General features: G+C 38.9%; 5 protein-coding genes and 1 pseudogene across 10 annotated transcripts in view; 4 read left to right on the top strand and 2 right to left on the bottom strand.

Moving 5' to 3' along the window:
- Positions 1 to 1,026: 1,026 nt before the first annotated feature.
- LOC148732455 (uncharacterized) overlaps positions 1,027 to 27,002 on the bottom strand; it is a 55,739-nt gene continuing 29,763 nt past the window's right edge. For 2 of the 6 annotated variants that reach the window (XM_088756674.1, XM_088756673.1), the window contains exon 2: positions 1,027 to 2,380. In XM_088756674.1, the coding sequence (XP_088612800.1) occupies positions 1,247 to 2,332 (1,086 nt within the window). In that variant the 5' untranslated portion in view covers positions 2,333 to 2,380 and the 3' untranslated portion in view covers positions 1,027 to 1,246. Of the gene's footprint in view, positions 2,381 to 5,136; positions 6,738 to 7,134; positions 7,297 to 16,314; positions 16,486 to 16,681; positions 16,786 to 27,002 lie in introns of those variants that run through there. The other 4 variants (XM_088756668.1, XM_088756671.1, XM_088756669.1 and 1 more) reach the window with 4 other exon arrangements.
- Positions 4,230 to 4,838, top strand: LOC148732462 (uncharacterized). The gene has a single exon (XM_088757848.1). It carries the CDS (start codon positions 4,230 to 4,232, stop codon positions 4,836 to 4,838), a length of 609 nt encoding a protein of 202 aa, XP_088613974.1.
- LOC148732461 (uncharacterized) lies at positions 8,224 to 8,727 on the top strand. The gene has a single exon (XM_088757847.1). It carries the CDS (start codon positions 8,224 to 8,226, stop codon positions 8,725 to 8,727), a length of 504 nt encoding a protein of 167 aa, XP_088613973.1.
- Positions 10,338 to 11,217, top strand: LOC148732460 (uncharacterized). Its single transcript, XM_088757846.1, has 2 exons — positions 10,338 to 11,053; positions 11,184 to 11,217. The coding sequence occupies exons 1-2, from the start codon at positions 10,338 to 10,340 to the stop codon at positions 11,215 to 11,217; spliced, it is 750 nt and encodes a 249-aa protein (XP_088613972.1).
- On the bottom strand, positions 11,212 to 12,974 carry LOC148732459 (uncharacterized). Its single transcript, XM_088756680.1, has 2 exons — positions 12,493 to 12,974; positions 11,212 to 12,360 (listed from the first exon to the last, which is right to left on the bottom strand). Exons 1-2 carry the CDS (start codon positions 12,836 to 12,838, stop codon positions 11,852 to 11,854), a joined length of 855 nt encoding a protein of 284 aa, XP_088612806.1. The 5' UTR covers positions 12,839 to 12,974; the 3' UTR covers positions 11,212 to 11,851.
- LOC148732458 (uncharacterized) lies at positions 22,378 to 23,642 on the top strand (annotated as a pseudogene).

The raw sequence follows: 27,002 nt of genomic DNA, 5'->3' as shown, positions 1-27,002 counted from the left end.
GATGCTACCCCACTCTATCGATACTAAGAAATTGAAATACCTTGCCAAATATGAACTTAGAAAGCAACTGGCATCATTGATTTTGTCAAAACTTGATTATGCCGATCTGGTTTTTTACCGTTTAGCACAATTCTTACTTCGCCGCTTCCAACGAGTTCAATTTGCTGCCGCAAGTTTTGTACTCGACTAAGAACATTACTTTAGGGATGTACTTAAAATCGGATGGCTTCCGATCAATGACAGAAGAGATTTGAAACTCCTGAAATCATGCTTTACAGCTTTGCATAACACTGAGACTTGGCCAGTTTATCTTAAAAAATAATAAAACAGGAATGCCGCAAGGAACTGCGCTCAAGAAATTCAATTAGATTAGTGGTCCTGACCGAAAACAGCACTTTCCAAGATAACACGACGAAGCTGTTTAACAATTTACCAGAATCTATTAGAAACCGTAAAGATTACGGAACCTTTTTAAGACTTCCAAGGAATTTTTTATGTAATAGAGTACAGAGTGATTAGTTATTTTTACTGTAATTTCTATTCTGTTAATCCTACTTCTACTTTTAATTGCATATTGCGTAATTTGTGAATAACTTAATTTGATTTATTTCAATTGTAATTGATGTATTTTAACAGGGAAGAGCCCCCTAGTGGATCTGTTAATAAACCATTATTATTATTATTATTATTATTATTATCATTGTCATTATTACTTCTCCGGCAGTTAAGAGCCCGCACTAAACGAGGAGAAACTTCCACAGTTTAGCGGAGATTACCTTATGAAATCCATACAATCAGTAACTTTTTTTTAGAGTTCAAAGCGCTGTTCTAAGTCAATCGCTCCAGGATCTACTTCTACACTTGGTAAATTCAAAACACGACTAACGACCCTGAATGCTGATAATACTGACGAAGCAATTTCCTCGCTTAAGTGCGGTTCAAAAAAGATCAACAACAAAAAGAAAAAAAAAGGTTTTAAACAATTGACACAGAGAACTTTTGAAATCTCATTATACTCTAATAACGCACTAAAAGCATTTTTATTCAGAAATATTACAAAGATTACACACTTCTCGATTCGACGCTAAGTGCTCGCCTACAGAGAAAATCCAATGGTGAATAATTACCGAAGTTGACTTCAAGTCTCCAGGAAGAGAGAATGGAACTCCTTAAGAAAAAGGGTCCAATCCCACTCCGCTTATGTGCCATTTTTTTACGCAACAGGTTCGCCAGTGGACATTTGTTTCTAGTTTTTCAAGCACCAACTCAACTCATTAGCTTCATTTGTGTCACACTTTAAATAGTATTCTGATGGTTCCTCAGGTGGTGTTTTATCGTAAGTGATCGCAGTGTTATGGCTGAAGAGGTTCTTGTTCTGTCCAAACCCCAGTTGAAACTGCCAAACGTACAGCGTGGTATTTGGCGGGATTTTCAGCCTGAGGGTTTCGTCTATTTCAGCGCTGTCACTCCATTTGAACTGCTCAGTGTCGACGCACTTTCCACCAAACTTTGCTTTGAGACTGAACTGAACTTTAGTGAGGGTTTTAATCAATCTGACTTCTACCCCCATCTGAGAAGACCATTCGAACTCTGTTTTGGACATTGCGCTCCTGTCAAATCCAACGGTTTTCTTGATGGTTTTTTCCCATTCAATGGCAGTGTTGGACTCGTTTGGCAGACATTTAATAATCATCCAAGACCCGAGCACTTTTCCATGGGTGTACGCTATACCACCAGGGATAAAATTAAGCACTGACTTGTGAACGCTGAAGGTGACCCCATCCTTGTTCAAATTCATGTTGGTGCTTCTGTGATAGGTTACACCCCATTTTTCAGCCTGTTTCAAACTGTAGACATAATTATTGGTACCCCAGAAGTAAATGCCATCTTTGAACGCTTGGTTGATTTTATATTCCACAGGGTCTTCATCTTTGTTCATGTTACTCACTCGTCGGTAGATGCCTCTGTTGGCAAACACAATGTAATATTTACCAAAGGCAGAGTAGTAGCCGCTTCCTCCGCGACAGTTGCGATGGAGAGAGTAAACCACAGCGCGGTCGTCGCGACTCAGGTCAGTGACTCTGCGATACTCATCTCCTTTAATGATGTAGAAATAAGAATTAGTGGCCAAGTAGTAATCACCCCATCGACAGGCCTCGCTTAGACAGTGAATCTTGATTTTTTTTCCAGCGTGGATATCTTCGCACTTCATATAGACACCCACATCAGAACGGATAATGTAGACGCTGGATCTAGTACCACATAAGTCTATTCCTCTAGCCTCAGGTGCATTCTTCGGCACGATCTCAGGATAATCTGAAGCGGCAGACATACCTTTCACTCAGCGGCTGCAGCTGAAATACTCTTTCTTCTAGAGTATCTGCAAAGAAAGCAAACTAAAGTTTAAAGAGTGAGCTTTTATGAACACGGAATTAGATTAATGCTTGATCTTTTCATCGTAACCGTTTTTCTCTGTGAGGGGAAGTCGTTGCAGTTCAGTAGAACTGACATCCGCAAAGTCACAATGAAAATTCACGAATATGACGTCATTTCATTGTTTGAAAGTTGACAAAATTTTACATTGTCGTCCCGTAATAGCTCGTCATTCCCTTTGAAATCAAAACGGTACCTTGGACGTTTTCCCATTGACATGGCAAGCAAGACTATTAGCACAAGTGTCACGCGCATGACCATTCTGAGCACCTGAACAGATTTGCATTAAGTTAATGACATTCAATGTAGCAGAATGGTTGAATTAACTAAATTATAATGTGAAGTATGAAACATACGTGATGAAGCCGGTATTAACTAAACAGGCGCGTCCTAGTTCTCTCTTAGTCTATAACCGCCGAGTTAGCGTAAACAAATGGCAACAAATAAATGCATTACTGTGCAAGCGATGGAAGCTTGAGAGAGCCCACAAACCCAAACAAGGTCGACCGATGACGCTACAAAAGAAGATGACGAGTCATATGCAAAATCGTCCACTACACCCGTACATTCTGAAACGAAGAACGATACTGTGGTTAAAGCTCTAGGAATGAACTAGGACACTATGGAACGACACTGCCGGTAACAAAACGCTCTGTTTTGAAATTGTCGGCGAAGGTCTTCTATCCGATTGGATTTCTCGCCCCGTACCGGCACTATCGAAACGAAGATTTTATTCCACGAACTCTGTCTCGATAAGGTTGATTGGGACAGAGAACTTGGGGGGAAAGCTACTCTACACCTGGAACTCTCTCCTGGCCGAGCTTAAATTTTTGAGCAATGTCTGAATACCACGCTGTTATTTTTGATCAAGGCCAGTGCACTTCGAGCTTCATGAATTTAGTGACGCATCAAATCGCGCGTATGCTGGAGTTATTTAAATCCGATCACTCTATGACGATGGTCAAACCGATATTCGATTAGTTGCCTCTAAAGCAAAGGTCCGATGGCACCCTTGAAAAGGTAGACCATCCCACGTCTGGAATTACTTGGTACACTTCCTCTCGTCCGCTTCATAAACAACCTCGATTTGGCCGAAAAAAAACGTCAAGACCTTTTACTGGACGGATTCAATGACAGCCTTATGCTGGACAAGGAACGAAAGACTATGGAAACATGTACAGCATCGAGTGGAAGAAATTCGCAAGTTAATTTCAAAGGGCGACTGTCGCCATTACTCCAGAAAACAGAATCCAGCAGATTTGCCATTGCGGGGATTAAACGCGAAGGAACTGTCGATTAATACGATTTGGTGGAACGGGCCAGAATTGCTCTACAAGCCTGAATCGGAATGGTCGTTAAGCGAAAAAAGACAAGAAGAAGATGAAGTAGCACTCAAAGAGGCTGTTAAGAGTCCAGTCGAGATCGCACACTCATTGGTTTCGCGTTCGCCTTGTTGTTTAATAGATCCCAAGATTGACGCATTAATCGACGTGAAACGATTCAGTGAACCAACAAAATTGCTCCGTGTGATAGCCTTAGTCGTCGGTTTTGTAAACAAGCTAAAGAACAGGGGTCAGAAGCAAGTTGAAACCCGAGAACGGAAATGAAATTCTGAGTGAACTGAATTGATCAAGGTAGAAGAACTTTGGATAAACGCTCTGCAAGCGTCTTCATTTGAACAAGAAATCAAGTTTCTTCACGATCACCGTCAACCGAAGTCTGCACCGCCGACTTACGTCTTCCAATTCGGATTATTATTGAAGATGGAATTGTCGAATGCAAGGGGAGGATAAATAATGCCGATTTGTCGGAAGGCAAAAAAAAACCCATCTCTACTGCCACCGAAACACGAGTTCGTCCGATTAATCATCAAGAGTGCATACGAATCAGTAAAACACTGTAGAGTTAGGGACACTCTCACTCTGATCAGAGAACGATTTTGGATTTTGAGAGGTTGCGAAGCAGTAAAACAAGTGATCAGGAAATGTGTAATTTGTTTGAGAATCGATGGAACTCCATACAAGTCTCAGTCTTTCCCCGATCTTCCATGCGGACGGGTTTCGGAGGATCCACCTTTAACGCATGTGGGATTGTACTTTGTCAGCCCGTTGAATGTTGACAACGGAAATCCAGACGAGAACAACTCAACCAAGGTTTACATATATTTGTTCACATACGCCTCAACAAGGGCCGTACACTTGGAGTTAAGCAAAAGCCTCAACGTTCAAGGATTTTTGTTAACATCCAGACGATTCACTAGTCGACGCGGACTCCTTGCTACACTCACGTCAGACAATGCAAGGACCTTCAAATCTTCGAGCAAAGAAATAAGAAAGATCACAACATCGAACGAAGTGGTGCGTTACCTCGATAACAATAACGTGTATTCTATTGGTTTTCGATAACAAATAGAAAGGAATGTGTTTCTCTCGTGAGCAGCAGTTGGTGGGGAGGAGCGTTGCGTGACGACCCTAAAAACAGCAGCGTGGGAGACTACTGTATATAGAGAAGCGATTACGCATTAGCGAAACAAATGAAACGAGTTAGAATTACGTCTTCGCTTGGGTTATTATAGCACAAACCAGTCTTCCATCACTTGCGAGAATAAAAGAAATGTTTAAATTACTTCTACTGGTGTACTCTGGATTTTACCGCTCTATAAAAAGAAGAATCACTCTTTCAAGATACCATCACTCAACTCACGTCAATTATCTACGAATTCTTTGTCCCGAATCGCGAACCGTATAATCTTTGGGTCTGTACGTCTACTTGTATAGAATTACCTTACAGGAAACATTATAATTTGGTTCTAGAACATACTAAGAAATCGAAAGGTACTGGGTACCACTTTTTCCAACTATACCTTTTCTTTCTTTCTTGTTTCCTTCAAATTACGCCACAGTGAGATGTTGCCCTACGTCGTCGGTATTGGTAGTTACTAAAAGTTGGAATCACCTGAAACCACCTGAAACCACCTGAAACCACCTGAAACCACCTGAAACCATCTGAAACCATCTGAAACCACCAATGAAACCACCTGAAACCATCTGAAATTACCTGAAATTACATGAAAGCACGCAGACATGAACACAGACCGCAGACCGCAAACCGCAGACCGCAAACCGCACACCTCGAATACCCACGCCTCGAAAAAGGTCTACACAGTGTGTAATTAGCAGATTTATCTCTCTTCCCTTTGTTATCAAACGAGATCACAGAATGCGTGAGCGAAACTGCTATGTAAACATTGGAGTTGAATTCTTATTGAACATATCCTAGTTACGACCCTCCACTGTCGAGCCGTACCAGTCTTGCATAGGTTATGTGTGTGCCTTTTGAGTCAGTCGACGTGTGCGCAATCAGTTTTCCTTTGTGTATACAGAGTGTAACTACCAGATTTATCTATCTCTCTTTTGTCATTGATGTTATCAGACGAGATCTCGGAATATCTGTTTTAACGTTAAAGTACTTCTACTATATGAAATCATTTTTGGTACAATCGTACAAAGTAACTCAGGTGTCTCGTTAACACAGACCTCAAAAACGCAGAACGCAGACCGCAGACCGCGCAGCTCGAAAAACGTGTACACAGTGTGTAATTACAAGAGTTATCTCTCTTCCCTTCGTTATCAAACGAGATCTTGGAATGCGTCGCGAAACTGAAACTAATTTCATTGTCAGTGACAGTGAGATAACATATAAAAGTAGACGTAAAGTAGAGTAAATTATTTCTGAATTTATAGTCTTTCATCTTTATTGTTTGAGTTGACGTAAACAGCGCCGATGTCTGGTCCATTTAGGTTTAGCCAACAATAGAAGAGTATCAATATTCTCGGGCCATCTTGCTAATAAAAAATAGCTTAAGGCATATCACAAGTCGTTGAACGTATTTGTAAGAAGTCCTGGTAATTTCGTTTTGTATCGTTGTCATATTAAAAGGCACCTTAAGTGATCAAGACCTCAACGAATTGATATCTTTAGCAAGAATTTTCGCGAATGGCTAGATATGCGTATCGTCTCTACTAGCGCTACATCTCAGCACATCGAAATAGCGATTTTACGTTGTTGTTTTGCCGAGGGCGGCTAAGAAATGCGTACATAGTTTTAAAATCCTCCAGCTGAACTATCGTTTTGCCCCTTAAGTCTTTTGTTTTACCACGTCCTGTTTGCCGTCGTCGTTTGCAAACTGATTACTATGCAAAAGTTTTATACTTTCGCAGCGAAGCATAAAGGAACAACTTGTCACAATAACCCGAATATTGTACGAATATTGTATTCGTCCCTGATTGTGGATTGGAAAATTTATAAGAGCATGTTTCTTTGTAAAGCTGATTTTGTGTCATTTTGTTTTGAACTACGTGGATCATTACAGAGAAGCATTCAATCTTTCTTCCATTTGAATCTCATGAATAAAATGTTCGCGCGAAACGAATTGAGCTATGTTATGGCGTTCCGTTAACCATTCAATTACCCTCAGTGCCTAACACAAACGACAATATGCAATACTGTAAAAGTAACTGGATTGCTTCACGGGGTTATCGTGAAGAAGCCTAACCTTGCATTTGAACCTCAGTCAGATTTTAATACCGTTGTCGGTGTAGAAGCTCCCAAAACTTCAAATAGATGTTTCCCTATATAGTACAAGTCGAGACAAGTGGTAAAATGGCCCGCGTAATCTAGAAAAGACTTATCAAGACTCACCAAGCTGCGAACAGTACTGGTGGAAATCGAAGCAGTAATCAATGCAAGGCCGATCACTTGCGTATACCGATGTCGAGGATTCATTTTCTTATCCATTGACACCTTCAAATCTCATTTAGGGTCGACGTGTCACGCCAGCACCGAACAGTTCTCATCACAAGATCATCAGTACGTATCAATCTGTGACAAGAAGAGCTCGTCATCACAAGAATTTTACTTCAACAAGTAACTAACAGTGGAGAAAGGAATATCTCACTAGCTTGCGTGAACAATCTAACGTAGAAAATAGAAGAAATGGTTCTCAAGAAATACCCGTGGGAGGTATTGTTTTACTCAAAAACGATTCATCGACCGGAGTCTTCTGGAAACTAGCGAGAGTCGAGGAACTCATTCCTGGAGCTGATGAAAAGATTCGAGCAGCCATCGTTAGGGTTGGAAACAGTGAAAGGTGACCGACATATTTACGGAGAGTTGTTCAGCATTTGATTCCGATCGAAGTTCAGAGTGGTAGTTCGCCCCCTTTCGTCTACCAAATTCTGGATGCCGGGACGCCCTCGTTTTAACAGCGCATTTCAGCTCGGTCAGTGAATCCGTGGGCCGCTATTTCTAACAGAAACCGTTGAAACTGTAGTTGGATAATAATCTTAGTTATGCACTGACTTCCGTTGAAGTTCCGTTGAAGTTTCGTTGAAGTTCTTGACAAGTCAGGTTTAGTTGTTGTTGCATCTTGGAACGGGAACATGAAAGTAAGATGCCGAGGCGAGGAGAAGCAAGTGAAGAAGATACGAAAAAGATGGAAAGTAAGAATTACCTTAACGTAAACTCTCTACGCCAAATTTGGAAAGATGAATTCCTACCAAGTATGAAGCAATAAATTCAAAATGAACTTGAGTCGATCGCTGCGAATGCACATCACGACTCTAACAACACGGGTCGACTCCATCGAAAAATCACAGGCCTTCATTTCAGATAAATACGACTCTATGTTAAATGCACTCCAATCTGTGAACAAAACGACAGATATACTCGAGAAACGAGAGGCTGAAGTAGCGAAAACCACTGATAAATTTGGATGATCGAACCAACAGCATGGAAGAATCCATGTATCGAGTTGACTGTGTAATTGATGAAATGCAACAATACTCCAGAAGAGACTGCCTTGAAATAACTGGCATCCCTGTGTTATCAAATGACAGCCCTAAACAACTTGTAAAAGAGATTGGATCCCTGATTGATGTCCAACTCAATGATAATCATATTGCAGCAGCTCATCGACAACCGGACACTGCGAAAGCGAAACATCGAATGATCGTTAAATTTGTGCACAGAGCTAAAAGGGAAGAAATGTACAAGAAACGTAGAAATCTAGCTGGAAAGAATATCATCCATCTGCCATCAGTGCAAAACGACCCAGTTCATATCGCTGCTAGCAAAAACAAAATCCATATCAACGAATCCCTCACTAGTTATCGCAAACGGTTATTTGGACGCATAAATGAATTCAAACGAAGGAACAATTTTAAATATCTCTGGACTGCAAACGGAAGAATCCTACTCAAAGGCCAACGAATCCTCAAGAACCGAAGGATTTAATACCCGCGAAGAGTTTCAAGACTTCCTCGATAAGATAAGCAACTCATAAATTTTGCATCTTTTCTTTTTATTAACCCTCATGCAGTTATTGATTATTCTTCATTATTGTAACATTTATTTACAACTCCGAGACTCAGATATTGACTATGATGACTCACAATAGCCTTCAAGCATTACCCCTTTTTAGCTTAAATGATACAGAGTTTCATATTCTAACAGGATCAAGTTATTTACAACTCACTCAGATATTGACTATGATGACTCACAATAGCCTTCAAGCATTACCCCTTTTTTAGCTTAAATGATACAGAGTTTCATATTCTAACAGGATCAAGCTATTTACAACTCACTCAGATATTGACTATGATGACTCACAATAACCTTCAAGCATTACCCCTTTTTTAGCTTAAATGATACAGAGTTTCATATTCTAACAGGATCAAGTTATTTACAACTTCAAAATTTGAAAGACCTTGACTTATACAACATATTACCTAATCCTGATAAATTTGATGAAGCTGACCATGATCATATGCTAATTAGTCCTGAATCTCACTACTATGATATTCCTAGTTTAAATACAATCCTAAGCAAATCGGGCAAAGATACTATTTCATTCCTTCACTGTAATATCAGAAGCTTACCTAAAAATTAAAATCTACTTGAGGATCTCCTCATTGTTCCTTAAATACACGACCAGATATCATAGGAATCACAGAAACTAAGCTGAATAAGAATAATATAGTTAGCATCGAACTACCCAGCTATAGGATCTTCCATAATGATTCTCCAATTTCTGCAGGAGGGGCAGCCCTTTATATTAGCAAATCTCTAAAATCAGTCCCGAGGCCTGATATTACTTTGGAAAGCCCCCTAGTAGAATCTGTCTGGGTTGAAATAGCTCAGTCTTCTAACAAAAAGACCATCTTAGTTGGCTGTATCTATAAACACCCAGGAGCAAACATCGAAGAATTTAAAGATAACTTTAATGAGACAACTATACAATTCAATGCTAATAGGTACCAATTATATATCCTTGGTGATATGAATATAGATTTCTTTAAATGTAATACTCATCCCCCTAGAGACGCTTGTCTTGATATGTTGTACTCTAATAATCTATTACCTAATAATATAATAATAATAATAAGACTTTATTTATTGAGGATAGCACGTGATAGTGCACAAACACTAATAAACTTGTGGTCCTGTAGTAACAAAACCAACACGACTAACTTACCACACTGCTACACTAATTGATCAGATTTATACCAATAGCTCAAGAAATGTTTTCTCAGGGATTTTAACTGTTGATATCTCAGATATCATCCCTCGCATCAGAATGCTGGGATGATGTTTTGGAGGCAGATAGTATCGAAACAGCTGTGAACATCTTAGAATTGAAGATCCTGGCAAATATTAACTGGTGCATGCCTTTACGAACGGTTTCCCTTTCGTCCCGTGATCCAAGTTGGATGACACCGCTAGTTAAATACATGCTACGTAGCAAGTCTCGCATCTCTGTTTTACGTACTAATAAGCATAGAGAGCTTAGTAGAAATGTGTTGAAGGTTATTGGCGAAAACAGAAGGATGCTTCTGGAGGGCAAAATGGGGAGCAGAGAATGGTGGAAAAACGTAGACTTGATATCTCAACGCCGGCGGTCCACAAACGTTTCGCTGGATAGAGAGACCGCTCAAGATTTGAACGAGTATTTCGGTGACCTGTGTACGGATGGCGATCACGTTGAGCCCGCGTTACTTGAAATTGGTCCTGAGGTGAAAGTCCCGGAAATTAGTGAACGATATGTATGGAACTCACTGAGTACTCTAAAGAAGACTGCAACTGGTCCTGACCAAATTCCGTATTGGGTGTGGAAAGACCATGCGGAGATCTTCACTCCAATCATTACTAAGCTATGGAATTTGTCTCTCGCTACGCACCAATGGCCTAGATCGTGGAAAAGGGCAAGTATAAACCCACTGCCAAAAGTTGATGTTCCAGTGGCAAGAGGGGACTTCCGGGGGATCAACGTAACCCCTGTAATAGCAAGAGCCCTGGAAAAGGCAGTCTATAAGATTCACGCCCAAAGGCCGGTAGAAGAACAGCTGTTGAATAGTCAATTCGCGTATAGAGAAGGAGGGAGCTGCACAGATGCTCTACTACTTATACAGAATAAGATCTGCAAGTTTCTTGATGATCCCAAGTGCAAGGCAGTGCGGATGTTCGCGATGGATTTCAGTAAGGCCTTTGACTCTGTGAGCCATCAACTCCTTGCTGAGAAACTTAAGAGTCTACCACTTAACCCGTATATCATAAACTGGTGGTTAGGTTTTTTGCGAGATAGAAAACAAAGAGTTATTTTCGGGAATCATGTCTGTAATTGGAAAACAGTTAACAAGGGCACAACCCAGGGTAGTGTTTCAGGACCTTATTTGTTCAATATATTTCTTAAGGGGGCATTCTGGTCTAAAACTAGGACGATTGTGACCACAACTTTTAAAATTCATAAAAAATTCAAAATTTAGCCTAAATGGCTCACATTTTCACCAAAGAGGCACCTGATTATGCTTTCTTCAATATTGATCTTAAATTGCTGACCATGCATTTCTGAAGTTAATTATTAACCCTATAACATAAAATATTATCGTTAGACTTGATACACTGCCCCCTTTTGTTTCTAATGAAAATGCAGTCAAATAAACTTATGTTTGGCACATCAACTCTATATAAAAGGGACTACAACTTAATGGGGCAAAATTTGGTTACGGCGGATATTGTTGTCATGGCAACCAAATGAACATTTACTTTATGTTTTTTCCTGTAAATATGCTCCTATTTTATATGGTCTAATTTTGTCCCATTAAGTTGTAGTAGTCTATATGTTAAACACTTGAGCCAAGTTTGACTAACATACCTTAAATCTAAGACACAAAAAAATAGGGGGCAGTACTGGCAGTAGGAAAAATGGCCATTTTTCAGAAAATAGCCTTAAACATTTGTAAAAGAGAAAAAACAATGAAAATGACTTCCATTCTCTCAACTACTGCTTTGCTTTGATATTTCACCATAATACTATATCAAACAGCAGTAAATGTCACCAGGGAATGGCTTTTATGTCTGTTCATTTTTTTTTTCTCTTTCTTGATGGTCCACTGTTCAGTCCAAGATCATTGAAGCCTCCCGCCTCATATGTCACACCTTCCCGGTTGGACCTCAGCTCTTCATCCCTTTGTTTTGCCTGCCTCCTCATGATTCTGTAGTTCTTGTACTGTTTGTCCACTCTTGTCTCAGCCTGTTTTACTCTTTTAGAATCTCTCCTCTTAACGACATCAGTGTGGGCTTCTAAGAGAGCATCCTCATGTCTATACCATGTATCAATTGAAATACTGAAAGGCATATCTAACACTTTGCACAGTTTGGCTATTCCTTCCCTTCCTAAACCCATTTCAAAGGCACCATAAACAACTCTCCGATTTAAATCTTTTCCTTGGATAGTATTCGGTAATGTGGCATCAGATTTGTGGTATCCAGTAGCAAGTAGTTCTGACATTCCACATTCATCACACCTGGCATAGATGGAACTGCTCAAGCCAAATCTACTTGTGCAGTCTTCTTCTAACTCAACATGGCCTAAAGCAGCCAAAACAAAATAAACAGTTAAGAAACTTCATAACATAGCTATTAAGTTAAGCAGATTGTAGGTAGAAAGATAGATACGTTACATACAGATTACACGTGTATGTGATAAAGCTCTAGACTCACCTGAAGAGCATTTAGAGTGTGAATAAATCCTGTTACAAAATTTCCTTAAGCTATCCATGCTAACAAGGCGATAACCATTTGCTGACTCGAAAGCGTTATAGGAATTCTCGTCTGAGAGGCTTTCGGTCTCAGAGACTTGAATCTTTCTGGAAGATGCAGGCACAGCTGGTGGTGGAATTAGCTCGCTGACCACATCGTCTTCATCGACGAAAGTAACTCCTACTGTTGGCCGTTTCTCTTTATTCTGGCGCTTTAAATCATGGACTGAAGTGCCTCTGAAACCACTTTTTCGCTTTTTCGAAACATTTTTCCTTAAAACAGCTTGTTTGCGTCCTTCTTTTGGCATTGTAATTCGAAAATATTATGGAGCAATGCGAAAGTATTATGGAGCAATGCGGAGTTTTGGCCGAGAGCTGAATTGGCTTAGTAACCTAGCTTAGAACCGAAAAGATTGTACCTGTGGAACGGACTTTGGTCACACCAGACCGTAGGAACGTGTTTTAACAAGTTATAACGCATCGATCGCAAAAATAACGCAAAATTTGAAACCGTTGCTATGGAAACCGAAAACAACAAAAAAACAAGGCTAAGAAAACCTCATTTTTTACTGACTCGCAAACTGGAAGTGGAAAAACTGACATCAAAACTTTAAACTAGACAGATTTGCCCAACTAAAGAGGCCATCAAAACATTTTCGAAAAAAATAAAGATTTTTAATTTTTTTTGACCAGAATGCCCCCTTAACGATCTGGAAATTAAATTAGGGAACGAGACACTTGGTTTCAAATACGCTGATGACTGTACGATTATTGCTCCGGTATATTATTATAAAGATCACTCTGTAGACTTAATAAATCAGTTTTTACAGTGGGCAAGCCAAAATAGAATGAGTTCAAATTCTACTAAATGTAAAGAACTTATTATGTATAAAAAAGGTCACACTGCCGAGGCCTACAAAAGTATTTTTGGCATACCTCAGACTAGTACAATAACCATTCTTGGTCTCACGTTTCAGCCGAACTGCAAATTCAGTACTCACCTAAAAGAAAAGTTAGGTAAAGCTAATAAAGGGTTATACGTTATCAGATGCCTCCGCAAGGAAGGATGTAGCCAAGCAGAAGTAGATGTTTTATTTAATTCCATTGTCCTACCTAATATCACTTATGCTCTATCTGTGCATGGGGCCTCTGAGTCAGAGCTAACTATAGCCCAGCAGTTTTTAGATCGTTGTTTTAAACGTAAATACATATCTAAGAAATTAGTGATAGGTGACTTACTTAAAACGCAAGATCACAAAATTTGTCGCAAGGTTTCAACTATCCTGAGCCATCCTCTTAGAGCCTACTTCCCTGAGACCAAGATCACGAGGTATAATTTGAGAAATAAATCCCCTGTCATGCCCGCTATTCGCACAAACCGTTTTAAGAATACATTTTTTAATAGAATTGTTTTTAAGTATAATGTAGCTTTGTGAAAGTGTACTTCCTGTATTAGATGTAACATAAGATATGTAATTTTATCTTTTGAACAATAAAGACACACAGACACACAGACACACAGACCACCTTCCACTCGTTTCAGTATTGTAGATATACCAGTTTAAAAAACAAAGCAAAACCTAGATAGATGCCGTATAGAGACTATTCTAATTTCAATCAGGAATCTTATCTTCAGGATTTCAATGCAATCAACTGCAATGCTATCAAAAGTGAATGTGTAGACTTGCATGAGATAACATCTAAAAAAATATTGATCTTCTCAAATCAATCACCAATAGACATGCACCTATTCGACGTATGTCCAGAAGAAAACAAAAATTATCTACTAATTAAGCCCTGGATGACAAATGGCATTTTAAAATCAATCAAAACTAAACACACTATGTACAAAACACATTTTCTTTCTAATAATCCGGATAAAGTGGCGAAATATGAAAAGTTTGCTAATAAACTAAACTGGCTTAAAAGTGTGAGTAAGAAGACCTATTTTTCTCAGCACTTTGACCAATGCAAGAATAATCTGAGGGCATCTTGGAAGTTAATTGGTACAATAATAAACCTCAAACATAAGGGGCAGAACCCCATTTCAAAAATCGTGCATAACAATAGAGTCTTCACAGATAAAACTGATATTGCAGATAAATTTAACAAAGATTTTGCTAATGTAGGTCCAAATCTAGCCCACAAGATTGGACACTGTGAAGAAAATCCTACCCAGTACATTAAATCAACCCCGGTAGACAGCTTTGTTCTATCTTGTGTTACTGAAACCCAAGTCTGCTCATTATTTAAATGCTTAAATGACCACAAGTCATCCCTAGATATCCCTAACAAATTAATCAAAATAGCTGCTCAACCATTGTCAATACCTCTAACATATTTACAACCAGTGTATAGAAACTGGTATTGTTCCTAATATATTAAAAGTCTCTCAGGTGTCTCCAGTATATAAAAATGGAGATGCTGCAAACCCCAGCAATTATCGCCCTCATCAATAGTAATAAGTTAAGTTGATTCGTAATAAACCCGTGATGATAAATCAGATACAATGAATATATGAAGTTATATACACTTCATATATTCATTGTATCTGATTTATCATCACGGGTTTATTACGAATCAACTTAACGGTCTGCTCCCAGTTGGCTTGTTAGCTCAATTGATAGAGCGCTGCACTAGTATCGCAGAGGTCAGTGGTTCGAGTCCCGTACAGGCCTGATTTTTTTCAGGTCTGATTTTCGCTATTGCATAAATAGCGCTCTCTACTGCGAGGATCGTGCATCATATGTATACTTTTTCTTTCTTTCTTGTTTCCTTTTCTTCAAACTACGCCAAAGTGAGATGTTGCCGTACGTCGTCGGTATTTACGAATTTATAGTCTTTCACCTTTATTGTTTGAGTTGACGTGAACGGGGCCGATGTCTGGTCCATTTAGCTTTAGCCAACAATAGCAGAGTATCAATATTCTCGGGCCAACTTGCTAATAAAAAATAGCTTAAGGCATATCATAAGTCGTTGAACGTATTTGTAAGAAGTCCTGGCAATTTGGTTTTGTATCGTTGTCATATTAAAAGCACCTTCAGTGATCAAGACCTCAACGAATTGATATCTTTAGCAAGAATTTTCGCGAATGGCTAGATATGCGTATCGTCTCTCTCAGCGCTACAACTCAGCACATCGAAATAGCGATCTTACGTTGTTGTTTTGCCGAGGGCGGCTAAGAAATGTACAAAGTTTTAAAATCCTCCAGCTGAACTATCGTTTTGCCCCTTAAGTCTTTTGTTTTACCACGTCCTGTTTGCCGTCGTCGTTTGCAAACTGATTACTATGCAAAAGTTTTATACTTTCGCAACGAAGCATAAAGGAACAACTTGTCACAACAACCCGAATATTGTATGAATATTGTATTCGTCCCTGATTGTGGATTGGAAAATTTATAAGAGCATGTTTCTTTGTAAAGCTGATTTTGTGTCATTTTGTTTTGAACTACGTGCATCATTACGGAGAAGCATTCAAACTTTCTTTCATTTGAATCTCATGAATAAAATGTTCGCGCGAAACGAATTGAGCTATGTTATGGCGTTCCGTTAACCATTCAATTACCCTCAGTGCTAAACACGAACGACAATATGCAATACTGTAAAAGTAATTAGATTGCTTTACGGGGTTATTGTGAAGAAGCCTAAACTTGCATATGAACCTCAGTCAGATTTTAATACCGTTGTCGGTGTAGAAGCTCCCAAAACTTCAAATAGATGTTTCCCTATATAGTACCAGTCGAGACAAATGGTAAAATGGCTCGCGTAATCTAGAAAAGACTTACCAAGTTACTTTGACTCTCATCAACCCTCAGGGAACCAAAAGGAAAGAGACTTGTTTTCATGCTTTATTCAGCATAAGTCATCTTAAATATTCAGTTATCTAAATAAACGTCTGACAAGGGTTGGTTCTCATATACTGCTGATGAAATTGCTCACTTAAGGTTATCTTACGTCTGAAAATGAATGAAATAGAAGAAAGAATGACCACAATTCACACACACACACACACACACACACACACACACACACACACACACACACACACACACATGAAACACATATTTATTTTATTTTAGTCCTTTGACCCGCAGAGAGCAAATGCTCGTCAATTCAGCAATCGAGCCAAATCTTCGCGTGAATTTAACCTACCTTGACTTCGGTGCTGATGCGAAGCTTAATTGCGCTGTGCACACCGACGCGTAGTGGATTCGCAACTTTTCAATTTGGGGCTGCTGGATATTTACACATTAGATCTTAAAGTAGCGTTTTCTGGTCTGACTGAGGAGAGGTGGGCGCGCAAATAGTTACAGGAAAAGCACACCCCGCTGAGGAGTGTGGAAGAAGCGGAGCGTGACGTATTAAAACTGTTCTCGCTTCAAGGAATGTTTTTCACTCGTACAAAGCTGTTTCAAAAATATTACACCATAAAACGCGTAAATTTGTTGTAAGAATGCCGAACAGTCCTTCGTTGATAGCAGTTTGCAGATCTTATTTAGGAGTTGTTTCTGTTTTCGTTCGTAAAAGGGGTACCGGAGTAGGTGTATCGGAGTAGGTTTATTTATTGTGTTTTCGACCTCAAATACCACTAATATATGTGACTGTTATGTTTCAAAATCTTTCATTGAAATTTCTAAAAGTATTGCTAATTCACATTTTAAGAACGAGATTAGGTGTTCACAGACGTTGTTTTAGCAATTAAACGGTCCTAATCACCACACGTGGATATTTTCGCACTTTAAATAGACACGCACATCAGAACGGCTAATGTAGACGCTGTATGTAGCACCACAAAAGTCTATTCCTCTATAGCTACAAGTGCATTCTTCGGCACGATCTCCGGATAATCTGAAGCGGCCGACATACCTTTCACTCAGTGTTTGCAGCTGAACGGATACTCTTTCTTCTTGAGCATCTGCAAAAAAAGCAAAGCAAAGCGAAAAGAGCGAGCTTTCATGGACACGGAATTTGATCATGGCTTGATCTTTAGTGGAGGGAGGAGCAATAAAACAAAAAAAAGTTCAAAACTATGATTTTCACTTTCGTTATTCTTTTTCTTGAAGGGAAGTCGTTCCGGTTAGAGTGGCATCTGCAATGCAGCAACGAACATTCACAAATGTGACTTCATTTCATCGTTCGATTGTTGACCAAATTTTCCTTTTTCTTTTCTGGACGCTTCCGAGAAGGGAAATTTGCAGCGTTTCTGTGCTTTGAAGGTAGTCTAACCGAGTAGATTTCTTGGACTTGAAAGTTTTGCAAGATTCCTTAAAATGAGACTTGTGCTACATAAGAATGTGCCACTGATGAATTGAATGCGAAATTTGTCTCTGTAATGTAAATGGAAATAGTTTATCTGTGAAAGAAACACATTCGTACAACAGAAGGAAACAATGTTATCCTATATAACTTCTTCCTGAAACAGTAACTCAGGAACTGAGCTTCACAGCAATTTCTTATACCTTTGACCTTTAATAGGTTTTATTTCATATTTATGTGATCAGTCTTAAGTAAGCATTTTCCATCACGACAAGTGGGCCATTTGGCAACAGGAAACTAAATTTCTAGAAGAAATTTTTTTGTTTTCGGAATGATTAGAGCGGAACGCAATTTGGGTCTTAGAATATGCTTTCCGAAAGAGAGGGATGATTATTCCGCGCAATGATACATAACACTTCTTTGGGCACGATTTTCCTGCAAGACAGGGTTGTTTTGCAGTATAGTAACTTTTTATGATAATTTCAAACGTTTGTTTCAAGTTACGTGCAAGGGTGAAACTGACTGACTCATGACCTTTACATATTTTCCGCAACTGGGTTGTTTCATTATCGCTTGAAATCACTACACTCAGGAATATGTGTTTGTGATACTCTGATTATTCTTCAACATCATTTAGAATGATTTAATGACATAAAACATGCTCTTCTAGCCCTGTCAACAAAATAACCATGAAATATAACCAACAAGGAAAAAATTGTCTTTTTATGTTCACTTGATATCACATCTATTGATTGGTAGCTGTCTATTTAGATCAAAAAGTGCATTGAAAGTCGGCATATGAAATCATTCCTGATAACTGAAATAGTCTCGCACACTGCAATAATTTCTTTTTGCAGGTAGTTTCTTCAAAACAGATTTCAGATGATTAGCAAGCGAAACGAGAGCCATACAAAATGTTGCAAGCTTACAACCCCCAGAAAAGATGTCACGTACTGCGGAACAACTCAAACAGTCAGCAAATTAAACCATAAGGCTCGGTCAAACTCACGTAACAAGTGTTGTGCTGTATTGTACACGTTTGGCCACCCTGTAGTAAGGTGTTGCAACATTTTGGATGGTATTGGATCAGGTTTGAAAATGGTCACATTTTTGTTGCAACATTTGTGGATGTTGGAAGATGTTGCACGCGTTTGGCCAGCTCCTTCACAACGACGCTGCTAGATGTTGCGTAGAAATGTAGTATTTCGTTGTAATCTCGCAACAATATCTAACAATCGAGCACAATATTGCAAGATATTGCGTTGAAATGTAGCGTGCGCTTGGCCGGGCCTCAATGTCAATAAAAATTTATCGTGTGGTCCATTGCGATAAAACTTTATAATTATGTATTTAGAGTGGACTTACTGAGTTTTGACCTTTACAATCTCTCCGCTCTGGGCTGTTTCACTCTCCTTTAGGATCACCTTAGTCATAAAACTGTTTATTCGTACGTGATATACTTGATAAATAACTCCTCACTATCAGTAGCCCATGTAAGAGAAAATGATGAGACTTAGGGACTTGGCGACCTTATTACCAATACGACCATGAAATATCACTGACAGGAAAGAGTTGCCTTTGATATAATGATATCAAATTTACTGAATTGTACCTGTTTATTTACTCCAAACATTAGCATATGACACATATCACACATATTTTGCTTCCGTTTGTTTCATCAAATGAAACATCACAATTTATGAGCGGATCTTAATCCAAATGACCAGATATAAAGAAGGCTTTATTTCTTTCCACACTTGGTTGTATCAATTTCGCTCCGAAGTACTTATTTTTAATCAGAACTGTTAGTGATTTATTCGCGATCACTCCCTAGTATTGTTTACCGTGAATTAACGATATGAAAACGTGTCCGAAAGCTGGTTCGTCGAGCTCAAACACTAATGCTTATATTGTATTAGAACGCCACCGACAGGCAAAAAAAGTAAATCTATCTTATTAGAACATTAGACTACAGTTGACTTCTCTCACACTTCAAAAGCAGTTTCTTAACTTTGAAACAGGTGCAGCGTATTCTGACTGAAAAACGAGTAAATGAAGTTACAAAGAAATTTCCAGACTCCTCTTATGTCAATCGTGTTGTGATTAAAGTTCACATCTCTCAAACTTAAAAGCAGTAATTTGAAGTATTGGTAACTTCTCAGACAAGCGTAGTGTATTCTAGCTAAAGAGTTTATGAAAACATACGAATATTCAAATTACACTGATGTCTTGGTAAAGTAAGCTCTAGCAATCACGGTTTTGACTAGAGTTCACCTGTTTCACACTAAACAAAACTCATAGACAGGCGTCAATTCACTGAGCTCCACTATGCATGAATGTTGTATAATACAAAGTGATGGTTACTCAGGCGGTTCTACATCTTGTGTGAGCATGCGCATGATTTAAGAGCCGAAGAGATTCCTCTCAGTCTGGTCAAGTGCAACTGCCAAATGTGATCGTTTGGTTGGGCGTGATTTGCATCTGAATCAAGAATCTTGTATCAAGTAATCAGACCACACAACTTCCCGAAAAAAAAAACAAAAGATTTATGGAAAATATCTCCGGTAAATACAATGTCTAAAGTAAAAAACTCCTCCATTTTGGAAGGAGGGCAGGCAAAAAAAGCGAAATTTCCAGAAGAAAATGTTCAGTTTTTTTTCGCAGTGATTCCAGCGTCACAAAGCTCGATTTATAGAATATGCCGCACGAAGTGAAAGAGATGATTATTGATAGCAGTGGTACATAAAGTTCCCTTCAGCTAGACTGTTTTATAATAAATGCAATTGAATATGCAAGGGAATTTTAAACATTTTTCCCTATTTACCAACAAGGAAAAAATTGAAATGGTCCACGAAGACGAAGCCACATTTTGATGCTACAAACAAGAGTTTTGAGTTCATTTTTCTCCATTTTCGCCCAGAATCACCTCAGTCATTAAAACTTTTAGTTTGTGTTACATTTTTAATCACTCCGCAGGCTTTGTTACATTCAGTTAAAGCTAAGAAAGCAAACATCTGCGCGATTTTTTGTCTACTTAGGGCATGTTTACATTTCCAGTTACAACTTTTTCTTCAGTTGATTGTATCCCAGTCCCACTCAAAACACGCTTATTTTCACTCAAAAGAAACTCACTTAGTAAAAATTCAGACCTTGGTGCACTTGTTTCACACTTAAATGCACTTTGATATCTGTTTAGACAGGTGATGTATATTCACAGTACTGGTAATCTTTCCAATATTCAAGTAAAGCATGTCTTCATCAAAGAGTAAATAAAACACTCAAAAACAAACAAATAAACAAAACAACACTCATGTATACCAAAAAACTTGATCGACTTCAGCTAACAGACTAAATTTGACTTGTTGCATCTTTAAAGCAGTATTGGTTGCTTCTAAATAAAGCGTAGTATATACTAGACAATGAGTAAATGAAAGTGATAACAAATTTCTAAAAAGTCACGCAGAGTTAATTCTAACACTCACGGTTCTTATTAAGGTTTCTTTGTGTCACACCATTCAAAACTCTCTTAGGACAGGCGCCGATTCAGCCCGACCTGCCATATAGTGGTTAATGTAAATAGTAATCTGATGGCTCCTCAGGTGGTGTTTTATCGTTAGTGATCGCAGTATCACGGCTGAGGAGATTCTTGTTCTTTCCAAACCCCAGTTGAAACTGCCAAACATACAGCTTGGTATTTGGGGGGATTTTTAGCCTAAAAGTTTCGTCTTCTTCAGTGCTGTTACTCCATTTGAACTGCTCAGTGTTGACGTTCTTTCCACCATACTTTTCTTTGAGGCTGAACTGAACTTTACAGATGGCCTTAATCAATTCTGAGAGTTGGGCTTCGATCCCTACTTCTTCGCTTATTCCCATCTCGATAGACCATTGGAACTCGATGCACGTAACTTGAAACAAACGTTTGAAATTATCATAAAAAGTTACTATACTGCAAAACAACCCTGTCTTGCAGGAAAATCGTGCCCAAAGAAGTGTTATGTATCATTGCGCGGAATAATCATCTCTCTCTTTCGGAAAGCATATTCTAAGACCCAAATTGTGTTCCGCTCAAGTCATTCCGAAAACCAAAACATTTCTTCTAGAAATTTAGCTTCCTGTTGCCAAATGGCCCACTTGTCGCGATGCAAAATACTTACTTAAGACCGATTCAGCAAATATGAAATAAAAACCTATTAAAGGTCAAAGGTATAAGAACCTGCTGTGAAGCTCAGTTCCTGAGTTACTGTTTCAGGAAGAAGTTATATAGGATAACATTGTTTCCCTTAATTTTACGAATGTGTTTCTTTCACAGATAAACTATTTTCATTTACATTACAGAGAGACAAATTTCGCATTCAATTCAGTGGCACATTCTTATGTAGCACAAGTCTCAATTTTATGGAATCTTCCAAAACTTTCACAGTCCAAGAAATCTACTCGGTTAGACTACCTTCAAAGCATAGAAACGCTGCGAATTTCCTTCTCGGAAACGTTCAGAAAAGAAAAAGGAAAATTTGGTCAACAATCGAACAATGAAAAAAAGTCACATTTGTAAATGTGCGTTGGTGGTTTGAGGATGTAATTCTAACCGCAATGACTTCCCTTCGAGCAAAATAATAAAGACAATGAAAGCCCCAGTTTTGAAAACGTTTTGTTTCATAGCCCCTCCTTCCACTAAAGATCAAGCCATAATCAAATTCTGTGGCCATAAAAGCTCGCTCTTTTCGCTTTGGTTTGCTTTATTTGCAGATACTCTAGAAGAAAGAGTATTTCAGCTGCAAACACTGAGTGAAAGGTATGTCTGCCACTTCAGATTATCCGGAGATCGTGCCGAAGAGTGCACCTGAGGCTAGGGGAATAGATTTTTGTGGTACTGAACACAGCTTCTACATTATCCGTTCCGATGTGGGTGTCTATATAAAGTGCGAAGATATCCACGCTGGAAAAGATATCAAGATTCACCGTCTGAGTGAGGCCTGTCGATGGGGTGATTACTACTTGGCCACTGATTCCTACTTCTACATCATCAAAGGAAATGAGTATCGCAGAGTCACTGACCTGAGTAGCGACGACGACGCTGTGGTTTACTCTCTCCATCGCAACTGTCGCGGAGGAAGCGGCTACTACTCTGCCTTTGGTAAATATTACATCGTGTTTGCCAACAAAGGCACCTAGCGACGGGCGAGTAACATGAACAAAGATGAAGACCCTGTCGAATATAAAATCAACCAAGCGTTCCAAGATGGCATCTACTTCTGGGGTACCAATGATTTTGTCTACTGTTTGAAACAGGCTGGAAAATGGGGTGTAACCTATCACAGAAGCACCAACATGAACTTGAACAAGGATGAGGCCAGCTTCAGCGTTCGCGAGTCAGTGCTCAAGTTTATCCCTGGTGGCATAGCGCACACCCATGGAAAAGTGCTTGGGTTCTGGAAAGGTATTAAACGTCTGCAAAACGACTCCAATATTGCCGTTCAATGGGAAAAAAACCATCAAGAAAACCGTTGGATTTGACAGGAGCACCATGTCCACCATCGAGTTCGAATGGTCTATCGAGATGGGAATAAGCGAAGAAGTAGGGATCGAAGCCCAACTCTCAGAATTGATTAAAGCCCTCTGTAAAGTTCAGTTCAGCCTCAAAGAAAAGTATGGTGGAAAGAACGTCAACACTGAGCAGTTCAAATGGAGTAACAGCACTGAAGAAGACGAAACCTTTAGGCTAAAAATCCCCCCAAATACCAAGCTGTACGTTTGGCAGTTTCAACTGGGGTTTGGAAAGAACAAGAATCTCCTCAGCCGTGATACTGCGATCACTAACGATAAAACACCACCTGAGGAGCCATCAGATTACTATTGACATTAACCACTATATGGCAGGTCGGGCTGAATCGGCACCTGTCTTAAGAGAGTTTTGAATGGTGTGACAGAAAGAAACCTTAATAAGAACCGTGAGTGTTAGAATTAACTCTGCGTGACTTTTTAGAAATTTCTTATCACTTTCATTTACTCATTGTCTAGTATATACTACGCTTTATTTAGAAGCAACCAATACTGCTTTAAAGATGCAACAAGTCAAATTTAGTCTGTTAGCTGAAGTTGATCAAGTTTTTGGGTATACATGAGTGTGTTTTTTTGTTTGTTTGTTTTTGAGTGTTTTATTTACTCTTTGATGAAGACATGCTTTACTTGAATATTGGAAAGATTACCAGTAGTGTGAATATACATCACCTGTCTAAACAGATATCAAAGTGCATTTAAGTGTGAGACAAGTGTACCAAGGTCTGAATTTTTACTAAGTGAGTTGCTTTTGAGTGAAAATAAGCGTGTTTTGAGTGGGACTTGGTTACAATCAACTGAAGAAAAAGTTGTAACTGGAAATGTAAACATGCCCTAAGTAGACAAAAAATCGCGCAGATGTCTGCTTTCTTAGCTTTAACTGAATGTAACAAAGCCTGCGGTGTGATTAAAAATGTAACAGAAACTAAAAGTTTTAATGACTGAGGTGATTCTGGGCGAGAGTGGAGAAATGTGAACGCAAAACTTGTTTGTAGCATCAAAATGTGGCTTCGTCTTCGTGGACCATTTCAATTTTTTCCTTGTTGGTAAATAGGGAAAAATGTTTAAAATTTCCTTGCATATTCAATTGCATTTATTATCAAACAGTCTAGCTGAAAACATACGAATAACATGTACGAATACATACGAATAACATACGAAAACATATGGTCAAAATATAAAGGCTGCAAAGGACCAATGAACTGCAGCTTTTTCGTTATCATAGCTTTGGTTTTGGAAGGGTGGATTGTCAATCTGTTTGAAGAGCTCCACTTGGATATCTGTGCCATTAGGCCATTTAGAAAACAAAATAACTTGTTCAATATTTGGACCAATTGAGTAAATTTTGGTGTCGTCGTCATACATCAAATCGAATGGAGTCATCTTCTACTTGATCAGGAAGGTCATTAATATTAGTATAAACGGTATACAATCTTAGGGCAAGCAAGGATCCTTGAGGAACACCAAATTTAATAGGAAGAGAGACTGATCTCTGATTGTTCACTTCTGTATATTGGTATTTAGTATATACTAAAACAGTGGATAACGTTGAAGGCGCGCTCTGATTGGCTAGTCAAACTACGAATATCCTTTGCTATATACCTCCGAGCAACTCGGAAAAAAAATGGCGTCCCGGTTTGCATCCGTGACAAACGAAGAAATCACTCAAATTAACGACGGTGGTGTATATTATCTCACTGTTTTAGTATATACTAAAACAACTATTCACCTCAGTGTCGGTGGTTAGCGTAACTATCCAGTAAGTAGCTCATTAACCCCTGATGTAATGGCCCAGAGATACCAGCTGCTTCGAGCTTGATGGATAAAAGGCCACAATCTTGTAGATGACTATCAATAATAGGACAGATCTGGATTTCAAGGAGCTTTCTGGGAATGCTGAGTAGAGAAATTGGTCTGTAGTTTGAAACCTCGGAGAAGGAGCCCTTCTTGTGAACTGGAATTACTTTAGCTTGTTTCCAACTATCAGGGAACTGATTCAAATATGAGCTTTTGTGAAATATGGTAAATATACCTGATGTTCTAATAAGTTAGATTTACTTTTTTTTCCTTGTCGGTGGCGTTCGAATACAATGATAGGCATTAGTGTTTCAGCTCGACGAACCAACCCGTTCTATTATCGTTCACTCACTGTAATGATCACTTATGAGTGATCGCAAATGTATCACTAACAGTTCTGATTACAAAAAGTACTTCGGAGGGAAATTGATACAACCAAGTGTGGAAAGAAATAAAGCCTTTTTTTTTATTTGGTCAGTTGGATTAATATCCGTTCATAAATATGCCTCCATTTATTTGACTCTGTCTGATAAATATTTTGATGTTCTATTTGATGAAACAAACGGTAGCAAAATGTGTGATATGTGACACATGCCAATGTTTGGAGTAAACAAACAGGTGCAATTCAATAAATTTGATATCATTATATCAAAGGCAATTCTTCCCTGTTAGTGATATTTCACAGTCGTATTGGTAATAAGGCCACCAAGTCCTAAGTCTCATCATTTTCTCTGGCATGGGCTGTTGATATTGAGGAGTTGAGGGTTGAAGAGATTCCTCTTCTGGTCAAAGCGCAGTTGATACTGCCAAACGTGATCGTTCGGTGGGGGTGTGATTTTCATATGAATAAAAACATCGCATATCTTAGCGATGTTATTTAATTCTAGCTGCTAGATCTAAAACCTTGTGGAATGTAGACAGTCTGAAAAATAATCTTGTTGAGAAAGATATGAGAAATTTTTACATTTCAGTCAACGTGATAGAAACCCTCTGAAGTTAGCTTGTGTATAAACATATCTTCTCGTGTTGCTAAGTCGATCCCAATCGAGTAGAATCAACGACGCACCTTTTATCTATTAATTTAAACTCTTACCAAGATGATGAATAGCTGTCCCTCTTGTTTCCAATATTACCCGCGCCTTAGCCAATAATCCCCCCCCAACCTCGTTCCTAGGGCCTTTTCCCTTAGTTGGGGGTGGGGTGGGGAAAAGGCCCTGGGAACGAGGTCGATGATCCCTTACTAAGGAGAAGACTGCTACTTGGAGGGTTCGCCGCAGATTTATTTCAAATCGGCCGGATTTCGCCCCTTCAATATTTTTACAAGACGGACATTAAATTAAAAGACCTACTGTACCTCGTTGATCTTTTATCTCTGTCGAGATCAAGAAGGACAATTTTTCCCGAACCAAATCTTCTTACATTTGATAATAAAAATTAACGGTAAAAAACTACGACGTTTCGAAGTCTGCATGACCTCATTATCAAGTAAAATGTTAAAACTGATGTAAAATTGTAGCTCAGAGACTATATACAAATAAAATGTGATAACTTCATTAGAATAATGAGCGTTCATTGTTATTGGTGTTTAGCATGTCAGATCGTGCAGTATATGTTTAAATAAATACTTTTGCACGTATTGAGTCAGACTGCGTGTTTAGCTTTGGTTTTTGTTCGCGAATGAATAACATTTCGTGAATTAGGCAGTCCATTTTCCCGCGGCATTTCTTGAGAACGGAAAACATTTCCTCTAGGCTAGTGGACGCTACACTGTGGGCTTCTTTCAGATGCTTGCCAATGACAGAGGCTTTATGTTCTTCTATGCGTTGATGAAGATGGCGTGTGGTATAACCGATATAATCCGCAT

This window comes from Stylophora pistillata, chromosome 4 (assembly GCF_964205215.1).
Source record: "Stylophora pistillata chromosome 4, jaStyPist1.2, whole genome shotgun sequence".
In the NCBI taxonomy this organism is placed as follows: domain Eukaryota; kingdom Metazoa; phylum Cnidaria; class Anthozoa; order Scleractinia; family Pocilloporidae; genus Stylophora; species Stylophora pistillata.
The sequence above is the reverse complement of the archived record's forward strand: the minus strand, read 5'-3'. Positions and strand labels throughout refer to the sequence as shown.